Source organism: Aspergillus sydowii, assembly GCF_001890705.1.
Source record: "Aspergillus sydowii CBS 593.65 unplaced genomic scaffold ASPSYscaffold_13, whole genome shotgun sequence".
Lineage (NCBI taxonomy): Eukaryota > Fungi > Ascomycota > Eurotiomycetes > Eurotiales > Aspergillaceae > Aspergillus > Aspergillus sydowii.
In genome coordinates, this window is record NW_024467871.1 from 876271 (window position 1) to 897594 (window position 21324).

General features: G+C 51.4%; 9 protein-coding genes across 9 annotated transcripts; 6 read left to right on the plus strand and 3 right to left on the minus strand.

Moving 5' to 3' along the window:
- Window positions 1-318: 318 nt before the first annotated feature.
- ASPSYDRAFT_476519 (fungal specific transcription factor domain-containing protein) lies at window positions 319-2287 on the minus strand. The gene is made up of 4 exons (XM_040847473.1): window positions 1498-2287; window positions 1296-1435; window positions 1166-1245; window positions 319-1112 (listed from the first exon to the last, which is right to left on the minus strand). Exons 1-4 carry the CDS (start codon window positions 2243-2245, stop codon window positions 659-661), a joined length of 1422 nt encoding a protein of 473 aa, XP_040698603.1. The 5' UTR covers window positions 2246-2287; the 3' UTR covers window positions 319-658.
- A 1149-nt stretch (window positions 2288-3436) lies between these two features.
- Window positions 3437-5864, minus strand: ASPSYDRAFT_49887 (arylsulfatase). Its single transcript, XM_040847956.1, has 8 exons — window positions 5699-5864; window positions 5342-5650; window positions 5125-5291; window positions 4889-5065; window positions 4526-4837; window positions 4456-4469; window positions 4315-4402; window positions 3437-4266 (listed from the first exon to the last, which is right to left on the minus strand). The coding sequence occupies exons 1-8, from the start codon at window positions 5750-5752 to the stop codon at window positions 3561-3563; spliced, it is 1827 nt and encodes a 608-aa protein (XP_040698604.1). The 5' UTR covers window positions 5753-5864; the 3' UTR covers window positions 3437-3560.
- A 291-nt stretch (window positions 5865-6155) lies between these two features.
- On the plus strand, window positions 6156-8255 carry ASPSYDRAFT_210488 (uncharacterized protein). The gene is made up of 9 exons (XM_040843994.1): window positions 6156-6372; window positions 6419-6617; window positions 6669-6777; window positions 6833-7008; window positions 7069-7325; window positions 7373-7521; window positions 7576-7720; window positions 7774-8001; window positions 8065-8255. The coding sequence occupies exons 1-9, from the start codon at window positions 6244-6246 to the stop codon at window positions 8236-8238; spliced, it is 1566 nt and encodes a 521-aa protein (XP_040698605.1). The 5' UTR covers window positions 6156-6243; the 3' UTR covers window positions 8239-8255.
- Window positions 8256-9047: 792 nt separating this feature from the next.
- Window positions 9048-10943, plus strand: ASPSYDRAFT_1161667 (uncharacterized protein; the record flags this gene model as incomplete). The annotated part of the gene is made up of 3 exons (XM_040840098.1): window positions 9048-9337; window positions 9440-10725; window positions 10790-10943. Exons 1-3 carry the CDS (start codon window positions 9137-9139, stop codon window positions 10941-10943), a joined length of 1641 nt encoding a protein of 546 aa, XP_040698606.1. The 5' UTR covers window positions 9048-9136.
- Window positions 10944-11466: 523 nt separating this feature from the next.
- On the minus strand, window positions 11467-13104 carry ASPSYDRAFT_136086 (uncharacterized protein; the record flags this gene model as incomplete). Its single annotated transcript, XM_040840744.1, has 5 exons — window positions 11467-11678; window positions 11731-11853; window positions 11905-12267; window positions 12359-12830; window positions 12889-13104. 5 exons carry the CDS (start codon window positions 13102-13104, stop codon window positions 11632-11634), a joined length of 1221 nt encoding a protein of 406 aa, XP_040698607.1. The 3' UTR covers window positions 11467-11631.
- A 503-nt stretch (window positions 13105-13607) lies between these two features.
- Window positions 13608-14697, plus strand: ASPSYDRAFT_61310 (aromatic ring-hydroxylating oxygenase subunit alpha; the record flags this gene model as incomplete). Its single annotated transcript, XM_040849968.1, has 4 exons — window positions 13608-13694; window positions 13746-13880; window positions 13944-14556; window positions 14609-14697. The coding sequence occupies 4 exons, from the start codon at window positions 13608-13610 to the stop codon at window positions 14695-14697; spliced, it is 924 nt and encodes a 307-aa protein (XP_040698608.1).
- Window positions 14698-15375: 678 nt separating this feature from the next.
- Window positions 15376-17436, plus strand: ASPSYDRAFT_49891 (fungal specific transcription factor domain-containing protein). Its single transcript, XM_040847958.1, has 2 exons — window positions 15376-17182; window positions 17243-17436. The coding sequence occupies exons 1-2, from the start codon at window positions 15742-15744 to the stop codon at window positions 17254-17256; spliced, it is 1455 nt and encodes a 484-aa protein (XP_040698609.1). The 5' UTR covers window positions 15376-15741; the 3' UTR covers window positions 17257-17436.
- Window positions 17437-17510: 74 nt separating this feature from the next.
- ASPSYDRAFT_49893 (Zn(II)2Cys6 transcription factor) lies at window positions 17511-19088 on the plus strand. The gene is made up of 2 exons (XM_040847959.1): window positions 17511-17816; window positions 17884-19088. The coding sequence occupies exons 1-2, from the start codon at window positions 17730-17732 to the stop codon at window positions 19015-19017; spliced, it is 1221 nt and encodes a 406-aa protein (XP_040698610.1). The 5' UTR covers window positions 17511-17729; the 3' UTR covers window positions 19018-19088.
- Window positions 19089-19476: 388 nt separating this feature from the next.
- Window positions 19477-21155, plus strand: ASPSYDRAFT_72118 (FAD-binding oxidoreductase; the record flags this gene model as incomplete). The annotated part of the gene is made up of 4 exons (XM_040850629.1): window positions 19477-19812; window positions 19874-20568; window positions 20617-20825; window positions 20884-21155. 4 exons carry the CDS (start codon window positions 19477-19479, stop codon window positions 21153-21155), a joined length of 1512 nt encoding a protein of 503 aa, XP_040698611.1.
- Window positions 21156-21324: the final 169 nt, after the last annotated feature.

The window sequence follows — 21324 nt, forward strand, 5'->3', positions numbered from 1 at the left end:
TTTTTACACCGAGAAATGCAGCCAATGCGGGATATAAGTATCCGAATATAACAAAAATGACATGTGACTTCAAGGGCTAGTGCCTCACGAAGCTGCCCTTTCGGGTAACTAGATAGGACAGACCGTATACCAGAGGTTCAGGTGGATACCCAAGTAGGCCTCAAATATACCACCCCTCAGCGTGTGGGGTATATCTTCCATACATCAGATGCAGTGAATTGGCGGTGATGAGGTCAAGTAACGTCGTCCAACAGGGAATAGGTATTGTCCTGTCTATTTCCGACCTGCAGGGTTCCTAATTCCGTCCCCACCTCGGACTGGGGTGGTCCCGTTCCCTATACTGCGTCTCCGCATTCTGGGGAAGAGATGCGGAGGAGCTACACTAGAACCATCGCCCTGAGCTGGACCGAAAGCCGAGATCCCTTCGAGGCGGAGAGCATGATGTAAGGGCGCAATTTGAGGAAGAGATTAGGATATGAATCAGGCTTAGGCCTTATTGCGCCTTGGTGGGTTGAATGTAAACCGTTTGTACGAGCCGCCCCGCCGAGCAGCAATGCTCTGTCGGATTCTATTAGATAGCCACTATGCCGTGTTCCCAGCACGTAATACGAGTTATTTGGACGCTTGATGAAATTGCCCTGGTTCTCTGTAAGACCTGCTAGAAAGCCCCCGGAGGACCAATGTGTGGTGCAATCTGATCACCCCATTCATCAAACGGCCAGAGCCAGTTGAGCGATGAAAAAAGGTGATCTGTGTTCCCAGGCCCCACGAGCTCTCTCCATTGCTGCCCATTTTGGAAGAAGCCATACTCTCCCATTTGGATGTCAGAAGGCAGACTGGGCGCGCTACCGGTTTCTGAAGCAGAAGGATTATTTTCAGCAAGACTCATTTGAGGATTACTGATACCTTGGGCCACTGGCTGTGGGGAGGCTGCCTTTGAGGTGTTAGGCGTCTCTCGGCTCGAAGAGTCGTCTAGTAAGACTTCATCATGAGTAGCATTGACTGCAGTATCCTCGCCAACCCTGGTACGCCTGCTTAGGCGTTCCAATTTTGCTCCTCGCAGGTCACGGAAGTCAAACTCCGCCGCGTCCTGCCCTACTAGAGGATGCTTACTACGAATATGTTAGCTATCTGGTTATATTATGGGAGCTGGCCGATGACGAACCAGCGAATGAGGGTGAGGTCTCTGTCCTGTAGCAGGTGTATGCAGTCACACTTTATCAGACGGTGAATAGCTTCCAGATACTGTGTTTATTAACGTGGGTTGCTGGTAATGGCAATGAAGCATGACATACCAAATGCTTGGTGAACTCTGATACGGCGGAGATATCTCGGATAACTGCCAAGCAGTGCACGATGCCTTCTGTTAATGTAGGGTCACTAGAGCCGTTGGAATCATCAACGCTGGCCAAGCGACGCGGCTCAAAAAGCAGGACTGGAAAAAACAATCAGTAAAAAGGCTTCAATAGTAATCTGTGGAGCAAACAGTTGCTGTACTCTCAAGAGCTACATAGGCCTGCACGCCGATATGTGGATCAAAGATGATTCCCTCCTTCAAACCCGCCGACACCAAGTCTGAGACAGCCAGAGCGTGCGAGATCCGGTTGCGGCGGACTTGGTATACTAAATCCACCTTCGTGGGATCTCGTAGGTAGATTTGCAACGCAGCGCGACCAAGAATTATGAACAGGTTACGTCGCAAAATATGCAGTAAAATAAACATTGGCAGTCGGTCACGATGAAGTATTAGGTTGTCGGGGGTAAACTGGAAACGGCGCGGTAAGTCAGCAAAGACGGACTCCAGGTCCTCTTGTAGTAGCAATAGATCTGCAGATAGCCGATCGACTGTATGTTCCTGGTATGAGGCGCGGTAGGCGAAGTGAAGGCCGCGACGACGAGCCGCTGCAGTGCGTAGTAGATACGCAGACATATCAAGCGAGGCGTGTGGTACACCATCTCTAAGAACCTGCGCACTGTTGATATCCCCTGGGATCAAAGGTTCTGTTACTACATGATCATCCCCCAGGAAACTCTCCTGGTCGCAGGGAAGCTGGATACGGTATGCGCGTTCATCGATTGTCTGGGAGCCGTATCGGCCACCGTCAGTCATTGAATCGAGATAGAATGTAGACCACGCAATCCGACGAAGAGCTTCACGCGACAGGAGGGGGGACAGGCGCTGGTGTGATGGAAAGTCTACTGGGTATGCCCGATCAAAGACATGCAACGACATCATTTGCATCATGCTGCGTCGATCAGTCTCTGCTAGCCAAAGCTTGCATGTAAGGGCAGTCATACCGGGTACAACTAGCTCCCAGAAGCCACGCCGATGTAAACCTTCCTCGGTGGAGGTCATAGTGTTGGGCAAGGAGCATTGCCTGGTAATTCGTGTTAGTGTCCGCGGCAGTCAGAACAGTTCGACCACTCTGTTGATCGAAAAAAAGAAACTTTTCTATCGTACCATCAGCTGAACAACCCCGAATCCTTGGTAAATGCGCGGAAGAAGTGCACGAATTGCCGCATCTGCCCAGGCATCTGCTCTGGCAAGGCTCTCAGTAGTGACTGGAGCGGCAAATCTGGGAATAGTATCAATACTTTGTAGGTCGCGACCTATGACATGGTGACACACCGAGCAGCGCTGGCAATCATTATTAGAGTCAGCTCTCGTGGAATCTTCCCATTGACGAGGAGACGTTGAAATTGGAGCGGGTGGATGAAGGCGAAGAAGCCAAAGTCTAGCGCATGTTAACTAGGATATTTCAACTGGGAACAGACGTCTTACGATAGACCGATGCAAAGTACAGCTGAACAAGGTCATGAAGCTCTTTTCCCTCTGGCAGCTGGCCCAACTGCATTCCCCGTGAGGAGTTTAGGTTCGCTGGTAGGGAACTTTCCGAGAGAGTCGGCGATGCAGGCCCAGCACGCCGTCGAGGTCTCACGCACTCAATGCCTAGTGTTCGGCATCTCTCACACGCGTTGTTGATATCATTGGTACATTTTAACTAGATGAGTCCATGTTAGAGGGCGTGATGTTTTGGCACTAAGACGCACCTTCTTGTCGCGACATCCCTCGCACGCTGTCGCGTTTGCCCTGCGCGAGACCTTGGTGCGTTTCGGTTCCTCTCCAGCCCAGTTACATAGTCTATCTCCTCTCTGACATTGAGAGCAGGATGGCTTCTTTTCGTCGCATTTTATCTGCCACTGGAGTGAGTTTACGTTGGGTCACTCTGGGTATTTAGCAGCTGACACCGACCTTCCGAGATCGACATGTTTGGCATCCTGTGCGCGTCCGGTGGATTCTCGCTCTGCGCGACTCGACATCAGAAGGCGTGGTCGCGATGGGTGGTAGACTATCCATTCGGAGGGTGAATGTTAGAAGAATGGAGAAAATGGAGATGGAGAATTGGGGGAATTTGGGATGGAAGTTGAAACTAGCGGGAAAATTAAGGCGCATTCATTGGGCGCTAACTACATACTAGAGATAAGCTGACAACATATATATCATTAACACACCACATACGTATATTCGCTTTATGCCGGGCGAAATGTTGATTTATTTACTAACAGCCAGGTTTAACCCCCCCACGAGCATCCATCCAACATTTCTGCAGCTCCATCTCGTCCTCCCACAGCTCTGGCGCTTCATCTTTGCCTAATGCTGACGCGGCAGCCCCTTCTCCCCAGACAATTCCACATTCAACCACATACTCATCCCAGCATTGTAACAGCTCTTGCAGTTTTCCTGGCTCTTGGTGTGCCAGGTCCTTTGTCTCCCCGGGATCTTCAACTACATTAAACAGCTCCCATCCGTCGTCTCCTTCTCCAGCACCCCCTTGCGCCTTGGCAAAATGGACAATCTTCCAGTCTCCCTTGCGCAGTGCTCCACGGGCCGAGAGCTCCCATCCAATCGGTTCTGAAGAGGAGTGGATTTCCCATGTCGTATCTTGTTCAACGCTTTCTCCTCGCCCGAAGAACGGTACCCATGACTTACCCCGGACAGCATGAACTTCCTTGCCGCGGAACCTGGTCATTGTGCGGCTGCCGCTGGTTGTAGGTTGTGGTAAAGATACGCCAGCCAGTTCAAGGGATGTAGGAACAAAGTCCATGACCGTGGTAAATGACCGGCTGAATGAGCCTGGGGATAACGAGGGTAAACTATTTGCAGGGGGCTTGATTACGCAGGGGACTAGAATTCCGCCCTGGGATGGGAAGCATTTGAATAGCCTTGAGGGTGCGGTCGATGCTTGCGCCCATAACGGACCGAGCCTATACCTATTAGCTTCATATTGCTCATGATAATCTGCGTTAACGTACCAAGTGTACGAGTTATAGGCTCCGATGTTGTCGTAGGAGTTGTCATAATACTTGTGAATGGCCGACTTGATGTCGGTCCCTAAAACAGCTGCAGACGATGTTAGTCTAACATCTACTCGGTAGTGACCGAAAGATACATACGAATTGCTTCCAACCTGTGAAATGTCAGTCAACTCCAGTAATCGTAGTAAATACAGGGGGGAGTACGTACGCAGCCCCCTCGGCCCCGTTATCACTCATAAACACAATAAACGTGTTGTCGTACTCGCCAGTCTTCTTCAAATACTCGACCACCTTGCCAATGTTCAAATCAATCGAGTCCACCATGCCTGCATATGTCTCCATTGCACGGGTTGACAGCTTCCTTTCCTCTAGCGTCAGCGTATCCCACTCTTCAGCACCAACCTTGCTTGTCTCGACTTTGTGGGGAATGACAGCTTCGTCGATGATGCCCATCTCCACGAGCTTCTTAAGACGGCGTTCGCGTAGGGCGTATGGGCCATCGTCGTAGACACCTTTGTATCTTTAAGATAATCAGCTGGCATGGTATAATCTGTAGTGTTGAGTATCCTACTTATCACGCTGTGCGCGAGAACACTGCAGAGGCCAATGAGGCGCAGTGTATGGCAGGAACGAGAAGAAGGGCTTCGATTTCTCCTTCTCTGTTCGCTCTTCGAAATATTTAATCAGATTGTCGGTGTAGTAGTCGGTCGAGTAAAATCCCTCGGGGTCTTCCGTCTTATTCGGCGTTCTGGGATGCAATCCAGGTCAGTGAAGACACAATAAACCGATCTGTCTCAAGACACCCACATATCTACTTTCTTGCCCATCTCGGCGTGAATAGGTCGACCACCGACGGGGAATTTCTCCTGCACTGGTTCCCATCCATAATGGTTGCAGCACCCAGGAAGCATCGCAAACGCCTTCTGGAACCCGCGCTCCCATGGGCCCTGCGACGTGCGCATACCAAGATGCCACTACTAAAGTAAGCATACACAGCAGCATATGCATTTAACGGGGGCGATACCTTTCCAGACATAACAGTAAAGTACCCATTGTCCTCCAGGATCTCAGGCAGGGTAGCCACATCGCGGTTCAGAAACCCCTCGTAGCCCGCCTTGCCCGACCACCTCTCTGCGCCCTGGGCGTTTTGTTTGAATTCGATCAGAGTACCTAAACCGCCTAGATGCGCGTCTGTTCCGGTGAGTAGCATTGCTCGCGTTGGTGAGCAGGCGGCGGCAGCATGGTGATTGAGCATGCGTGCTCCTTCGGCAGCGAGTCGGTCGATGTTGGGCGTTTGGATCTCCGAGCCATAGCAGCCTATATCTGAGAAGCCCTGCCGGGAGGGTTAGCGATGGCGATATAGAAGGGGAGGGGGTTGTACTAGATCGTCTGCGAGAATGAATAGAAAGTTGGGCTGTTTCGGAGAACTCCCCATACTGGCGGATTGTATACAAGGGTGAAGCGGGCGGAACTTCTCTTGGATCATGCAATATTCTGACAACAAACGATTCACTTATAACGACAGAGTGGGCACGGGATTGCGACAGTAATTTATTCGAGTCATGAGCAGAGGGTTTGGTAGACAGGCCAGGATGCCGCAGTTGGGACAGCCTCGCTCGGAGCGAACCCAGCTCGCTCGGAACATGCAGGGCTCTCGCTCGGAGAAGTTGAGAAGAAATTGAGGGGCTCCGAGCGAGTTGAACGAGATCGGCGCCAGTGGTTGGTTTGCCATTACCCCAGACTGTGGGGGGATTGTGCCATCTTGGCTAAAGCCGGTAGTCTCTGCCGTGGATCTAGACAACGCTCGCTGGTTGATAAACCACCATCTACCGTCTGACCTCGAGTTGATATGTTCTATATCTTTATAGAGTTCTTTACGTTTGTCTTGAACTGTGGCCTGCTGCAAGGTCACAACGCCGCACCACCATGACGACGCCGCGCTCCGCCTGGTCCATGGCGACCCCTATGTTGCTGTTCTCCTGCTTCTGTCTACTCACGGGAGACATGCTGTTTGGGTTTGACACAGGAAGTTTCGGAGGGATCCTTGGAAATCCGGTATGAAACTATAACTTGAGGAGGCCCATGGGCTGACCTGGTTCAGGGGTTCGTCAACCAATTCGGCAGCTATAGAGCAGAAACACAAACATATGAGATCGACTCGCTGAATACATCGCTGTTATCATCACTGCCCTTCATCGGCAAGTTCATCGGCTGTTTTGTCGCGGGTCCGATGATTGAGAAGTACGGGCACCGTATGGTCTTTCATGCTCTGTCCGTCATCTCTATTATTGGTGTCATTAGTGAGTTGGCCCTTCTTCGGAAGAGCTCTCATGCTTACTAGTATCACATAGTTGAAATTACCGCCGCCGATTCTGGTCCTGGAACTGGACGTCTTGCACAATTCATTGTCGGCCGAATCATTGTTTACATCTCTGTTGGTCTAGTAGAGGTCGACGTGACGTGAGTTCCCCAAGTATAGAGAAAGTATGCTGGCAGTGACTTACTACCATGTCAGTACATATCAGTCAGAAATTGTCCCAGCGTCATTCCGTGGTCTTGTCGTGGTCTCCCTACAGCTCTTCCTTGTAGCCGGAGGGCTCATTGCCAGTGGAGCAAACAAGGCCTACGAGACGGAATCAGACGGTATAGGATGGAAGACAGTGACAGGAATCCAGCTAATATTCCCAGTCTGTACGTATGCCCGGGTACTTTGTTGTCTATTATCCATTTCTAACAATAGAACCCTCTCAGTGATCATGATATGCACCGTCTTCATTCCAAACTCCCCACGCTGGCTTCTCTCCAAGGACCGCGACGAGGAAGCCATCGCGTCTCTTCGTAAGTTACGTCCAGAAGAAGACAGAATGAATGGTATTTGCGATGAAGAGCTCCGAGAAATCCGAGAGGGTCTCCACGAGGTCGTCCACAAAGCCGCGTGGATAGATCTCGTCAAGGGGAACAACCTCCGGCGCACCACAATAGTTATAGTCTGTTACTTCTTCCAACAGGTAAGCTCGTAAACTATCAGGGCCTTTCCGGAAACTAATTCAAGTAGGCAACCGGGCAAGCCTTCGTGTCGACGTTCCAAACGAAATTCTACCAAGAGAACGGCTACGGAGAACATGCATATACATATCCAATCATCAGCAGTGTTCTCAATCTCGGGGCAGTGCTCCTGGCCATGGCCCTGGTTGACAGATTGGGGTAAGTCTGACGACTCATCAGTTTCAGAGTGGTGTGCTAATAACCTGTCCACAGCCGCCGATACACGCTCTTCCTTAGCTATTCTCTCCAGGCGTTGTGGATGTATATGCTTGCTGGCCTGGGAGGACTGGCTCATCCAACAGCCGCTTCCAGAAACACCATTGTCGCATCTTTCATGCTATTCACAGTCTTTTACAACGTGAGTCTCCAAGGATCCCGCATAAAAACCAACTAACAACAGTCGTATATAAGGCTGGCGGCGGCTCAATCCCGTATCTACTTGGCGCTGAGATACCCAACGCGGCTGTTCGAGAAAAGACACAGTCGGTCGGGACAGCGTGGAATGTCATCTGGGCATTCATAACTAACTTCATCATCCCGTACATGCTGGAGGATATCCACTTCGGTGTCGGATGGGTCTTTGGTAGTGTTTCCCTGGTGGCCTTGCTATATACATTCTTCTTTCTCCCAGAGACCAAGGTCAGTTCCTGTCTTTCTATTCGATAAGTAACATCGATTAACGTTTTCTCTTCGTTCGAACAGGGTCGGACGCTCGAAGAACTGGATGCTGTTTTTGCCCATGCATATAATCCCTTCCGGCGGACTAGTGCGTACTATCCCAGTGATGAAGGCTCGGCCGAAGCTTCCAAGGATGGTGATATTAGACCTTACGCTAGCACAGACACTGGGAAGCCAGATGTGATACGCAATGCATGAATAATCAGTCGTTGGACGGGCTGTTCCAAGAGCTTGGACCCGGCTGCTGTGGCATAGTCCTTGCACCCAATCAGTAACTCTCCTCGCTACTGAGCCTACTACAACAACTACTGGTTGCAACATAAATATATCCCCCCTAACAAAGCTGCGTGTGTGCCTTAAACTTACCCGAAAAGTAGGGAGGTCATACCATGTGTACCAATGTACGGCCACGGGACTTGGGCGAAGAGCTCCAGTAAGGTGGGTTAGTGCGTAATAGACAAGGCCAATGTTCTGACGCGACGTCTTCATTCTATCTCCCTTATGGGAACCGTATCCGCTGACTGCCAGGGGTTGATTGGGGCCTCAATATTGGATTGGGGAATTACATCCGCTCTGAGGTATCCAATTTTCTCATCCTCCAGGACAGCTTACCGACGACTGGCCAATTGCTACCTTGCGAAATGAAAGAGTAAGCGACCAGCTCTCTTTGCTCTGATCTTACTCCACTTGGCTAAGTACCTAAACCAGTAGACCTGACCTGGGGTAGAATTACCAAAGTAAGCTAGTGGGTATGGGGTACCAACCGAGGCTTTACCTGATACCTATAGGACAGTCTTCACACAATGATTTAAGTAGATGGGTTTTAGCGCACGGTGCGTGATGTGATTCAATTGCCTCTGAATCCTGGTAATGTTGGGTTGTAACCCGCTGTGTGCGTGTATCTCTCCTCTGTTCTGCCCAGAGGCTGCCCCGATTCGCATCAAGTTGAGGGTTACCATTGCTCTTTACATTTCAAGGCTCTACATTCCTCTCTATGAAAGTGGTGTGACTGATGTCATACGTTGTTGAGTTTTTCAGCTTACTTCTTAAATCTATACGCTGAGATTTCTGAGGCAACGCCATCCCTGTGTTGATTATGTCCTCCAAACTGTACTCCACCCCCTCAACCAATGCCGTCGACAGTGAAAAGGGCGAAAACGGCTCCCCCGATTTTGACTCTCCCGAGGTTTTACAAGGATCCTCACAGCCGGTAACACCTCGAACAATCCATCGAAATCTCAAGTCTCGCCATATCCAGCTGATCGGTATTGGAGGCACTATTGGGACCACGCTTTATGTAAGTCGCGTCTGACCAAGCCTTACTAGTTGTAGCTCAATTATGCTCTTTTCGACGTAAAGCGTCTTGTTTCTAAGTGCTGACGCCTTTGTGCCTCCATAGGTTCAAATTGGCCAGGGTCTCCTGAATGGTGGCCCAGGAAGTCTGTTCATCGCCTTCAGTATCTGGTGTACCTTTATCCTCGCAGTAACAATCTCTGTCGCTGAAATGGTCACCTATATGCCCATTTCCTCGCCATTCATTCGCCTCGCTGGCCGCTACGTCGATGAGGCATTTGGATTTGCTGCAGGCTGGAACTTCTTTATATTCGAGGCCGCCCTAGTACCGTTTGAAATCGTTGCCTGTAACCTTATTATCCACTTCTGGAGTGATGCAGTGCCGGTTGGCGCAATTATAGCCATCATCATCGTTCTCTACGCAGTGTTGAATCTCCAGGCAGTCCAGTGGTACGGGGAGGCCGAGTTCTGGTCCGCACTTGGCAAGTTCGTTCTCATTGTCGGGCTGATAATCTTTACTTTCATCGTCATGCTGGGTGGAAATCCGCAAGGAGACCGCTTTGGCTTCCGGTATTGGAATGAACCTGGGGCCTTCGCTGAGTTGTATTACCCGGGCAATCTCGGCAAGTTCCTCGGTTTCCTGCAATGCCTCATTCAGGCGTCCTTTACCATCGCTGGGCCTGATTACGTATCCATGGGCGCCGGTGAGGCCCAAAATCCTCGTGTGACTATGCCCCGAGCATTTAACACTGTCTTTTACCGATTGACAGCCTTCTTTGTGCTGGGCTCTCTTTGCGTCGGCATCCTAGTCCCCTACAATGACCCAGAGTTGGCAGCTGCCCTCGAAGTCAGCGAGGCTGGAGCTGCCGCCTCGCCTTATGTAGTTGCGATGAACCGACTCGGCGTTGGGGTTCTGCCTCATATTGTCAACGCTCTAGTTCTCACAGCAGCCTTCTCTGCCGGAAACTCCTACGTCTACTGCGCGTCTCGTTCGCTCTACGGCCTCGCACTTGAAGGCAAGGCCCCGCGATGCTTCGCCATATGTACAAAGAAGGGCGTGCCGATCTTCTGCGTCGCGCTTGTCCTTCTCATCGCGCTCATCTCATTCCTCCAGCTGTCATCGAGCACAGCTGTGGTGCTTGACTGGCTCGTGTCCCTGGTAACCGCCTCACAGCTCATAAACTTCAGCTGCATGTGCACGACCTATCTGTGCTTCTACCGCGCTTTGAAGGCCCAGGGCATGAGCCGCGATAGTCTACCGTACAAGAGCATTCTCCAGCCATATGCGGCTTGGTATGGGCTCGTGGGTACGTTTGTTATGACCTTCGTCGGGGGATATACCGTCTTTCTGCCTCTGGAGGGACAGTGGCAGGTGTCTGATTTTTTGTTCTCGTGAGTTCGACGACGCTGAAAAGATGCCATAAACCTTTGGGTTGCTGATTGGCCGGTGGTATAGGTACACCATGGTTGGTGTGTGTCCCATTCTTTACGTCGGGTGGAAGCTCATCCACAAGACAAAGATCAAGAAACCCAATGAGGTGGACCTGAGGCAAGGCCTTGATGAGATCGAGGAATATGAGAGGAACTATGTCCCTCAGCCTGCTACGTAACATATAACCTTGCACCGCAGAGAAAGTTTAGGGAACTAACTGGTGCTTGCAAAGCTATCTTCGAGAGATTTCTAGACAAGGTCTTTGGCTAGGAAAGTATAAGCCAGATTCATCTGCTGACCGAACTTGCATTATGCGCCGGTCACTCGGTCGTTCCCATTCCCAGCTCCATTATGCCACGACGCTCTTTAGAGATCCGATGTTTGGGCTTTGCTTCTGCTTTCTTTGGCTTCTCGCTGCTTTTTCTTCTTTTTAATGCGCTGAGTCCTAGCATACCTGTAGGGAGCGGCTGGGGATGAATCAATCAATTCCGATTGGGACCACCCCGAATCATTCTATGATATGTATAGAACACGTTCTAATTTTGGCAACGTGATTGTCCTGTATTTTAAGCCACAGCAAATGGGTGATATCAGAGTATTCGATGTTGAGGCTATAGTCGTTATATATTTGCACTCTTGCATTTTGCGAACGAAAACAAGAAACTAGAGCCAGGCGAGGAGAGATCACTAACAAATGTAGACCATGGACAAAAATGCATACTTGCTGTTATCCGCTATTCAGGAAATGCTTACAAGTCGCAGTAATTGAAACGTAGTAGCCACAGCTGAGAGTCAGTCCAGTACACTTATACCAAACAACGAGGAATCAAGTAGGCAGCGCCCATCATATTCCATAACACCATCCATCACCAGTCAAGTTTACCACCAGCACCACACTCCATTGCTTGGCACACTGAACACAGTCATTGTTTGATCTCCCGCATAAAATAGAACTAGGGACTCACATTTTTCGGCTGCTGATGAGGCAACATTCGAGGCTTGCACTGCCGCTGGTCTGATCTCCTTGCCCTCAGCTGCCTCCAGCTCCAGGTGCACGTCAACCTGATCAGCAATAAGAGCTTGGCCATCTATCAGGATATTGTCAGAGGGTGCTCTAAACTATGTTCCGCCCAACTTACAAACACTGGCGCTCAAGCTAGGCACATCCCTGAGGGCCTTCCTGTACGCCTTTTCAAATTCCTGAACTTTTAACTGCAGCTGCTCGCCCCATTTCTTCTTCATCTCGCCACTCAGCGGTGTATGTTGCTTCCTCACCGAGTACGCTTCACATCGTAGGGTCGTCTGCCCGGCTGAATCAGGTGAGTAGGAGACCAAGAACCAGAAAGGAGAACCACGCTTCGTATAGACCGTCGTCAGCAGGCCGAGACGGAGCTGGCTCATGTGGTAGATTTCCAGCGCCGGCAAAGATTTCACATCCGCAACGATGCCGGTCTCGACAAGGAGGTGGCCCTCGCGGATATCGTGGTTTTCGTTGTGAGCAACTGTTTATTGGGATTGATTAGCGTGGCGCCCGCTCTCGATCTCTCTCCGTAGCATCCGGCATATAAAAGGCAGAGGAGCGGGGGAACTCACCCATAATCTTCCAGTTAAATTCGCTTTTCATCTCCCAGCTATCAAGATACTGAGATGTCTGGTAGATCATAACCGGATACCCGATCTTTGCCGCGCGGGGCAGGGGGCTATTCCTCGCCTCTGCGCTCCGATCAAAGTTGATATACAAGAACCCCGCATCGTCCTGCTTGGTGTGAATCTCGAAAAGACTATTCTCCTCCTTCTTGAATCCGGGGAGATCGTCGAACAGCGGTGCCTTGGTAAGTGCACCCGTGGTGTTGTAACTCCAGCCATGATACCCGCAGCCGAGGACAGTCGCCGAGCCTTGGGCCTTCTTCGTGACTGGGTAAGCGCGGTGCCGGCAGACGTTGTGGAATGTGCGAACTTGTCCGTCTTTCCCCAGGATGAGGAAGATACGGAATCCCGCGACTTCGTTGGCGAAGTAGTCGCCGGCTTTGTGGAAGCGGCCGCGATGGCTTACGCAAATCCATGCCTAGGTAGTCCCAGGGGTCGGTAGCTGGGGAGGTGTATATTTCTGGAAAGTATCTTACCTTGCTGAATATAGCCCTCTTCTCGGCTTGAAATCGCATGTCATCGGTCCACCATCCCGCGGGAAGGTCCTGTAGCTGTTCTGCGGACTGCTCCTTGCTGCAATATGGATCGCTTGCTTTGCTGGTGTACAGCCAGACATTGAAGGACAGAGAAGCCACAAGGGCAGAGAACAACCCGTAGAATAAGATGCCAAATGTATTATCAAGCTCGAGCATATTTGCTAGAGGACGTTGTTGTATAACCGAGGTAAGTTGACGAGCGACAAGTGAGTTGCGCAAGGTAGAGAACGCGGTTGACTGGTCTCCATGCAAAGGCTGACCGAATTTATCGGCACCATGTCAGGTATCATACCATTGTTCATAGAGAGTAGTCTCTCACTAAACGGGCTCCTGCAATTGGATTTCTTAGTTGGGAACGTCAATCCGTTCTCTCCATGACCGTCCAATCAGATGTCTCCGAATCGAGGATATTGATTACCCGGTTTGTCGAAACAACGGCTACGAACAGGCCATCCTAATTGGCCACATTTCGCGGGTTGATTTGATCGAAAATGGTTTGGAGTTGCGTAGTATGACGATCACTTGCCTACAGGCAGGGAAGTGTGGAATGCGATTGCCGTCAAAGCCAGGATATATTGAGGGGCCGTCATGCCTCAATGGACCATGCGAACAACATCGCAGAAGGACGCACCAGATCCGGGAGTCCCGCCTTTTGCAATATGACTTCCTGCGGAACTACATTGCCCGCCTCGTGGTATACCAGCGAGGCCATCTATAACCTGGAAAAACGAGGCGTTTTCATGACGGTTTGAACCCATTGGCCCAACCCCTGTGTGGCATAGCCTGACACAGTCAAGAGCTGGATTCTTCTCGGTGCCGTGACACGTTGGCCTGAGGCCGAAGAAGACTACCATGGCGAAATGGTGCAAATCGAGTATATAGTTCGACGGTCCACCCCCGACTGGAAGACCATCAAAGTCTATACGAAGGATGTACGTATCCAGTGTTTTATTTCCGCCGAACAGCACGCTAACAACTGCACCCATTCACACAAGGGGTCGCAAATTCGCACCCACCTCACTTCTAATGGTCTACTCTTCGTGACCTTCTCCGACGAAACTGTACCCTTCGACGAGTTCTTCCCAGGGCTGACGGAGCTGATTTCACGCGTTGATTTCACCGACATCCCCATCCGCCGCCCGCTGCGGTACCCCGTCGAGTACAACTGGAAGACCATGATTGACGGATACCAGGAATGCCTGCACTGCGCGTACGCGCACCCGGAGTTCGCGAAGCGCTACCTCCCGCAGACGTACAAGGTCATCAACCACCACAACTACTCGCGGCACATAACGAGCGCCGAGGAGTCCCAGTCCGATGATGATGGCGTGTTCGTCTACCTGTTCCCGAGCTCCACGTTGAGCGTGTACGGCGGCGGGATGACCTCGTGGCGCGTGTGCCCTTCGGCTGATCCGACGCGCGCCGTCATGGAGTTTGACTACTATCACAAGTCGCCGCTGGGTGCGCCTGATTTCGAAGAGTTCTTCCGCTTTACGCGCCATGTTGCCATGGAGGATATTCAACTCTGTGCGAGGGCGCAGGAGAATTTGAATACGGGGATTTATACGACGGGGTTGTTGAACCCAACTAAGGAGAATGGCGTTGCTTGTGAGTATATCGCTGTTCTACTTGCATATCACCGCTGAAAATGTAAATTTAGACTATCAAGGTCGTGTGGTAGCAATGTGTTCGGAGCAATTTGAGAAGGAGAGGGAGATGAAGGCACAGTTGCCAACTGCGACAGTCTGAGGAAAGACGTACCGGATCGTGGTAGTGATGAGAATGTGATACATGACTAGCTATTTTAGGGGAGACTGAACTTTTCGTAATTCGAATATGATCAGAACAAAGTGTGCGTCAAATAAAGTAACCCAAGGATCGCCAGTGCCACAGTCGCCACGCTTCCGGCAACTTCCGCCAATGCACTGCTTCTCAGGAATAGGATAACAAGATAAGCAGCAAGACTAGCCTGGAATTAGCGTTGGAGACGTCGTGTGTCCCCCGCACGATCGCCCAGATATAAATTGGCGTCGCCCTTCGAAGATGCCCTGGCCCAGCAACCTGCTCGTGCTATGTTGGTCATTTACAACCTTGCACTCTTGTAGCTGCTTTCCAATACGATGTCCCAATGCTTCACCGGCACGAAACACACACCCCGTCGATTGATAGCCCGTGCTCCTAGCAGTCAGGCTGAGCAACCAGAGCTGGGGAAGCCCAAGCGATCGAAAAGCCGGGGCGGTAAGATTTTCTATCACTCGGGCTCAGCTTTCTCGGCGCTAACTCCTTGTTTTTCCTTTTGGTAGGATGCCTCACCTGCAAAGGGAAACGCAGGAAATGTGACGAGGGGAAGCCCGCATGCGCACAGTGTCTTCGCCGACGGGTCACCTGTGCGGGCTACCAGAAAGAGCTCACATGGAGGCATGAGGGCTTCGAGAATCCACTTGGGCCAAAGCTGGCCAAACGAGTGCCCAAGGCAGGTAGGTCACCCATGGCGCTCTGAATCCCAATGCACTCATCCGCGAAGGTACTCAAACGACAAGGACGAGGGCACCCGGTGGCACTCCGCGGCAAGTGGCCAGCGAGGCACCAGAGGAGGGCCGCCTATTCAATACGACAGCTCCCCCGACCAGGCCCGAACCTGGAGGCCTTGTCCTCGGCGAGCAGACTGACCAGTGCCAGCTCACCGATGACATTAGGCAATTCCTCGACACGGTACCGTTAACCGATCCCGACGGCCCTGATTGGATTGGAGACGCTGCAGAGTTTGATACACTATTTCCCGATCTAAACCCGATGTTCATGCCTCCCGATGAACAGCCGGATCTCCCGCCACCGATAGGCTCCTTGGGCTCCGTGGGTGCGGCGCACAACTCAGCAGAGACGGGGGGAAATGTCCAGGACTCACAGTCATGGTTGCTTCCTACTGACAAACCGTATAATATGGGATCGTCGCTACCTGAACACGGAGCTTTCAGCTGGCAGGGCCAGCTAGACGCTTGCGACGATAGTCCTGAGAACATCGGCTCTGTTTTTATACATCGCATCTGCGAGGCGCTTTGTATCTCCGAAGCCCCCTGTGGGAACCCGTGGCGCCAGATTGTCTGGCCGCTAGCTCAACAGCACCTCGCGCTTTACCACGCGGTTGCTGCGATGACGTGCTTCAATGGCTTGCCCCGGCTCCGCGCCGAAGGTCTTAAACACCTCGAGACTAGCATACAAAAGCTGTCCACCAGCCACAGTCAACAAACTAATATGTCGCCTGAGGTAACGGCCACTACGCTACTCGTTCTAGCGATGGCCCAGACCTGGTACTATCCCCGGTCATACAATGGCACCATCCACCTAAAGAAGGCAAGAGGCCTCATTCAAGCCCTCTTCACTAACTTTGCTGCGCAACCTCCAGACGAACTACCCAATTTGCGGTTTCTTGCAAACACTTGGATGTATATGGATGTCCTCACACGAATCACCTGCCCAAATGACCAATCCGGAGATTTGGATCTCGTCGTTGACTTGACCTTTTCCTCTTCAAATCCCGAGGTCGAACCCGATGCCCATATCGATCCTCTCATGGGCTGTGCCAACACTTTATTCCCTTTGATTGGCAGGGTAGCCGACCTTGTTGCTCGCGTGCGCCGAAGTCCTCAGAAGACGAATTCTCCCACCATCGTCTCAATTGGCACCGAGTTAATGGCCGCAATCGACTGCTGGACACCCAGTCTATCACTCAGCGATCAACCCGCAAACACAGAAGAAACCGCCAGAGCAACCCCTGCTACCTCCGACCTAGTCCAAACCGCGAACGCGTACAAATGGGCGACATTGCTCCTGCTGTACCAAACCGTGCCGGAGCTTCCGTTCCGTCTATCCTACGCAGGTATAGCGCGAAAGGTGCTTGTCTATATTGCAACGGTCCCGCTCAGCTCGAAAGCTGTTTTCTTCCCCATTTTCCCGCTGATGGTAGCGGGATGCGAGGTCACCGATGCCGAAGACCGCCTCTGGGTGCGCAACAGATGGCATTCCTTATCGAGCCTGAATAGCTCTGGAATTGCTGACCGGTGTCTCGAGTTGACGATGGAGGTCTGGGGGAGGCGCGATGGTGCCGCGTTTCAGCCGTTTCCCAGCCGAAAACCCAGTGCTGTGAGCTCAGAGGTGGAATTTGAGTTGAATCGTGAAGCTTTAATCAAGAGTGAAATGCACTGGCTGAGTGTCATGAGGGACTGGGGCTGGGAAGGTATGTTGTATTCCGAATAGTCCGCCTTGATGCCATGTCGCTGACACTGGTTCGCTTTAGTTATGCTGGGTTGAGTCTGAGCCTGCAAAGCGATTTGGAAAAACTGGAGAGGCCATTCAGGCTGCAATCGGAGCGGACAAATGTGGAGCTGCTGATGACTCTTTTTCTGTCATTGCCTGACTCCTATAGCCACTCCGGGCTGTTCTGGAGTGTCTCCTGTAATTATGGATTAGAAAATCAAAGTGATCCAACGCTTACGTTTTACACAATGGACATTAAACTCTCTGTACGCTCCGAGCTTCGCGATAGAGCAGGGCGCTAAAGAGATACATGCACTGACATGCGATTGATGCTACAATTATCACGAATTACAGCAATACAGTTGGGATCACTGCCTGCTTCATGGCCCGTGCTCGATTACTCATCGCAGGCTGTTTCGGTTTCTTCAGGGGAACTGCAAACCGAATGGCATCTCCAGGCAGCAGCAGTCGGTCTCATAAATATATATAGCTACCTACCGGCTGAATTACTTGCTGGCTAGTAAATCATGCTGGGTGCCTCTTCAATGCACGGGCGGAGATACCATCGAAAGTCCCGAAATGGCTGTATGCAGTGCAAGAAGCGCAAAGTCAAGGTTGCTCGCCCTCGTTTCAGTCAAGCCATGCTAATTATCCAACACGCTGACAATAAATGCCCGTTAGTGCGACGAGGGGAAGCCGAAATGTCACAAGTGCGAAGTATATGGGGTTCTCTGTACATATGCAACGGAGGATAACACCAAGACCACTAGCATCTCGCAACGAACCTCTCCGGAAGCCTCGGCTGATGCCTGGGCCCAAAAAGCCTCAGAAGATGTTTCAGAATCCGGCTCTAGATCTATTATGCCGGGCAGCCTACCCAGCTCACCCATGTTTGCCTTAGAGCTTCTGCACCACTGGACAACAGAAACATCCCAGACGCTTTCCGCTGAGCCACAGGTGCAAACCATGTGGCGAGAGCAGGCCCCAAAGGTAGGATTTACCACACCCTTCGTCATGCATGCGATTCTCGCTGTTTCAGCGTTGCACCTCTATCGTCTCTGCCCCACGCACCGCAAACAAGAGTGCCTTGATCAAGCGCATACCCACCACATGGCGGCCATGCAAGACGTCGCGCCGAACATCACCAATCTAATGGAAGAGCAAGGGACAACAGTCATATTGTTCTCATGGTTGACCTGCGTCTATGCATGCGGCCGCCCACCTACCCAAAACGATGCGCTGATACTGGGGGAAAGTGGCACTCCTGAATGGTTGACATTCCTTCGCGGAAACAAGGTGGTCTTGGAGTCCAGTAGAGACATGTTTCGACATGGGGTTCTCGCGCCTGTCTTCAACAATGGGGCTCGACACTCCTACGTACGCCGGAACACCCCGGCTATTGATGGCGAGCAGTATGTATGGCGGGTCAGAGAGTTTATCATGGGGCATGTCTCCGACACCGCCGATCGTGAGATGTACCTGGAGGCTGTGGGTTTGCTTTCCCAGTCGTATGCATTCGTGATGGCCGGCGTATCTCGCGCGGCAGATACCACCGTTGTCATGCCCTGGTTGTTTGAAGTTCCTGATCAGTTTATGGATTGCCTGCAGCGGAAATCACCACCCGCCTTGATCATCTTTGCATATTTCTGTGTTTTGGTGAAGAAACTCGACTGGATGTGGTGGCTGGAAGGACTCAGTGAGAGGTTCATGGACGAGATGTTCAATGCTCTCGATCCAGAATACCGCGAATGGTTAAGATGGCCAAGTGAGGCAATTGGATCGACTGGTTTTAATGTCCCAATACGAGACTTGTAGATTTGTTTAATTATTAATGCAGTAATGTGGACTTATGAAGCATCCTAGGGCTAAGCCTCATACTTTTTCTCAGATATACAGTGATGATATATCTACTATTTCTATCCTACTGTTGCTTTTCTCTTTTATTTGCTTGCGGTCCTGCTGGTCAATGCTTCAGCAGTCAGATCCACCAGTTTCAAGATCCGAATCCGAACCCGAACCCGAGCGTAGATCTACAGTCTCCACATCTACGCTGTGAATCTGAAGCTCAAACTGGGACTTCAGTCTTTCTTCTAGCGGGCATTCCAGGGATCGATCTCACTAATGGTGATGCCTAGCCCGTGATGTTTGCAGACCTGCCTGATGCGAACCCGAGGGCACGCCAACTTAGCCGGGTGTATAAATTTGACGTCTCCCCAGACTTCGAGCATCCCTTCACATGAGAACAGTGTGCATCCCCTAAAGACAAACTTCAACATGGCAGGACGAATGTTTTCCGTGGCGCTGGCTGCCCTGAGTCTGGGTGCCTGCGACGCGCTCAACGCATCAGCGGCCTTCCAGCCAGGAGATATCTACGTGGGCCCCGGCGTATCGTCCGCCTGTGAGCAGCTCTACCAGTCATACCATACGGAGGTTCTTTCGCCTTTCTCCCCTAATTATACAGCGGAAACAAAGCTGTTCTGGGATGTCCGCTCTGATTTGTCTCCTGCCTGTATCTTCCAACCGCGGAACGCCGACGAGGTGGCCCATGGAGTCAAAATGATTTCTGACAATGAGGCACCGTTTGCCATTTGGGGAGGGGGACATATGAATGTAGGTTGGCTTTCGTAACTGTGCTGCGAGTTCGTCGTTGAGCTGACTGGCCACGTCCTAGTTTCCTGGATCCAACAATATCGACGGTGGCGTTTTGATCACGCTAAACAAACTGCGGGAATACAAAGTCCACAATAACACCATCGAAGTCGGTCCAGGAATGAAGTGGATTGATGTAATTAGGGCTCTGGATCCGTATGGCCGTGTTGCCATTGGCGGCCGACTGAAGAACATCGGGGTGCCCGGCCTGACTTTAATCGGCGGCGTCCATTATTTTATCAACAAGTACGGATTTGCCATGGACAACGTGGAGCGCTACGATGTTGTACTTGGAAATGGCACTCAGGTTATTGCTGATGCGAATACCAACCGCGACCTGTTCTGGGCCTTGAAAGGAGGCGCGAATAACTTCGGCTTGGTGACCAAGTTTACCCTGAGAACGCACCCCATTCCCAAGATCAGTACGACTATTCAAACCTTTCAGGAGGATAAGATATACGACTTTATCAAGGCAGCAATGGATATGGATCGTCTCGACAGTACCGAGCCCATTGCGGCTGGAAGCGTGCTAACAGTCCAGTATAACGCTACAACGAAGGTCGTTTCAGCCTCGCTGTTGGGAGTACAGGAAGGGGCCAGTAACCCTCCCTCGCAGTTTGCGAACTTTACTGCAATTGATGGGCCTACGAAAATACATAATGTCACCACGTTGCGCTGGTGGACCGAGGACAAGATTACTCCCAACCAGATGTTCCGGTATGTAGCTGTGGCCATTGCAGAGTCTCGCTAATGTCGTGCCAACAGAGTTGCCTTTACAACCCACTCCATAGTACCTGATGCAGACCGGGTCTATGAGATGTACCAAGCATGGAAAGACGGCGTTGATACCCTCGCCGATGTCCAAGGGCTATACCCAACGTTCGTAATCAATCTATGTCCTGCTGGTGCTGTGCGCGCAGGCAAAGCCACCGCCGTGGGAAATACGTGGGACCTACCGACTGAGCCGACAATATGTAAGGTCACTCCGCGATCTATCCCAATAAACGGCGCTGACCAGATACTCATCCGCAGGGTGGCAATTCAGCACTGGCTGGGACCATGCCCAGGACGACCTCCGGGTGACGACTTGGTCACGGAATCTGGGTGAAAGTCTGCACGAGGAGAACCGCCGGCTCTCGTTATCGAGAGAGCATATTTATATGGGCGACGCTGGGGAATTCCAGGATGCGTTTGCTACTTTCCCGCCGGAGAATATCGCGCGGATGAAGGAGATTAGGAACGCAGTTGATCCGAAGGGCGTCTTTAGCAGCTTGAACTGGGGTGGATTTAAGCTTGGTCCTTGAGCAGACAGACTTTACTGTACAAATCGGTTGTAATTATTTGTCATTCTATGTTATCCTAACAAAGTTGGTTCATATGGTTGACGCCACTAACCGACTGGGGGCGGAATTATAGCGCAATTTGGACTGTTAAATTCGATAATTCTTGGATAGCGGAAGGTAAGCGTTCTAT

Bases quoted from the DNA above. Each gene is read 5' to 3' on its own strand.
- ASPSYDRAFT_210488 (XM_040843994.1), top strand. From the start codon at position 6,244: ATGACGACGCCGCGCTCCGCCTGGTCCATGGCGACCCCTATGTTGCTG. The intron at 6,618-6,668 runs GTGAGTTGGCCC...AGTATCACATAG, and splicing joins CTCTATTATTGGTGTCATTA to TTGAAATTACCGCCGCCGAT. The intron at 7,326-7,372 runs GTAAGCTCGTAA...TAATTCAAGTAG, and splicing joins TCTGTTACTTCTTCCAACAG to GCAACCGGGCAAGCCTTCGT.
- ASPSYDRAFT_476519 (XM_040847473.1), bottom strand. From the start codon at position 2,245: ATGATGCAAATGATGTCGTTGCATGTCTTTGATCGGGCATACCCAGTA. The intron at 1,436-1,497 runs GTACAGCAACTG...TGTTTTTTCCAG, and splicing joins GGCCTATGTAGCTCTTGAGA to TCCTGCTTTTTGAGCCGCGT. The intron at 1,113-1,165 runs GTTCGTCATCGG...ACATATTCGTAG, and splicing joins GACCTCACCCTCATTCGCTG to TAAGCATCCTCTAGTAGGGC.
- ASPSYDRAFT_49887 (XM_040847956.1), bottom strand. From the start codon at position 5,752: ATGGGGAGTTCTCCGAAACAGCCCAACTTTCTATTCATTCTCGCAGAC. The intron at 5,066-5,124 runs GTGGGTGTCTTG...ATTGCATCCCAG, and splicing joins ATGGGCAAGAAAGTAGATAT to AACGCCGAATAAGACGGAAG. The intron at 4,267-4,314 runs GTACGTTAACGC...TAATAGGTATAG, and splicing joins GCCTATAACTCGTACACTTG to GCTCGGTCCGTTATGGGCGC.
- ASPSYDRAFT_49893 (XM_040847959.1), top strand. From the start codon at position 17,730: ATGCTGGGTGCCTCTTCAATGCACGGGCGGAGATACCATCGAAAGTCC. The intron at 17,817-17,883 runs GTTGCTCGCCCT...AATGCCCGTTAG, and splicing joins GCAAGAAGCGCAAAGTCAAG to TGCGACGAGGGGAAGCCGAA.
- ASPSYDRAFT_49891 (XM_040847958.1), top strand. From the start codon at position 15,742: ATGTTCATGCCTCCCGATGAACAGCCGGATCTCCCGCCACCGATAGGC.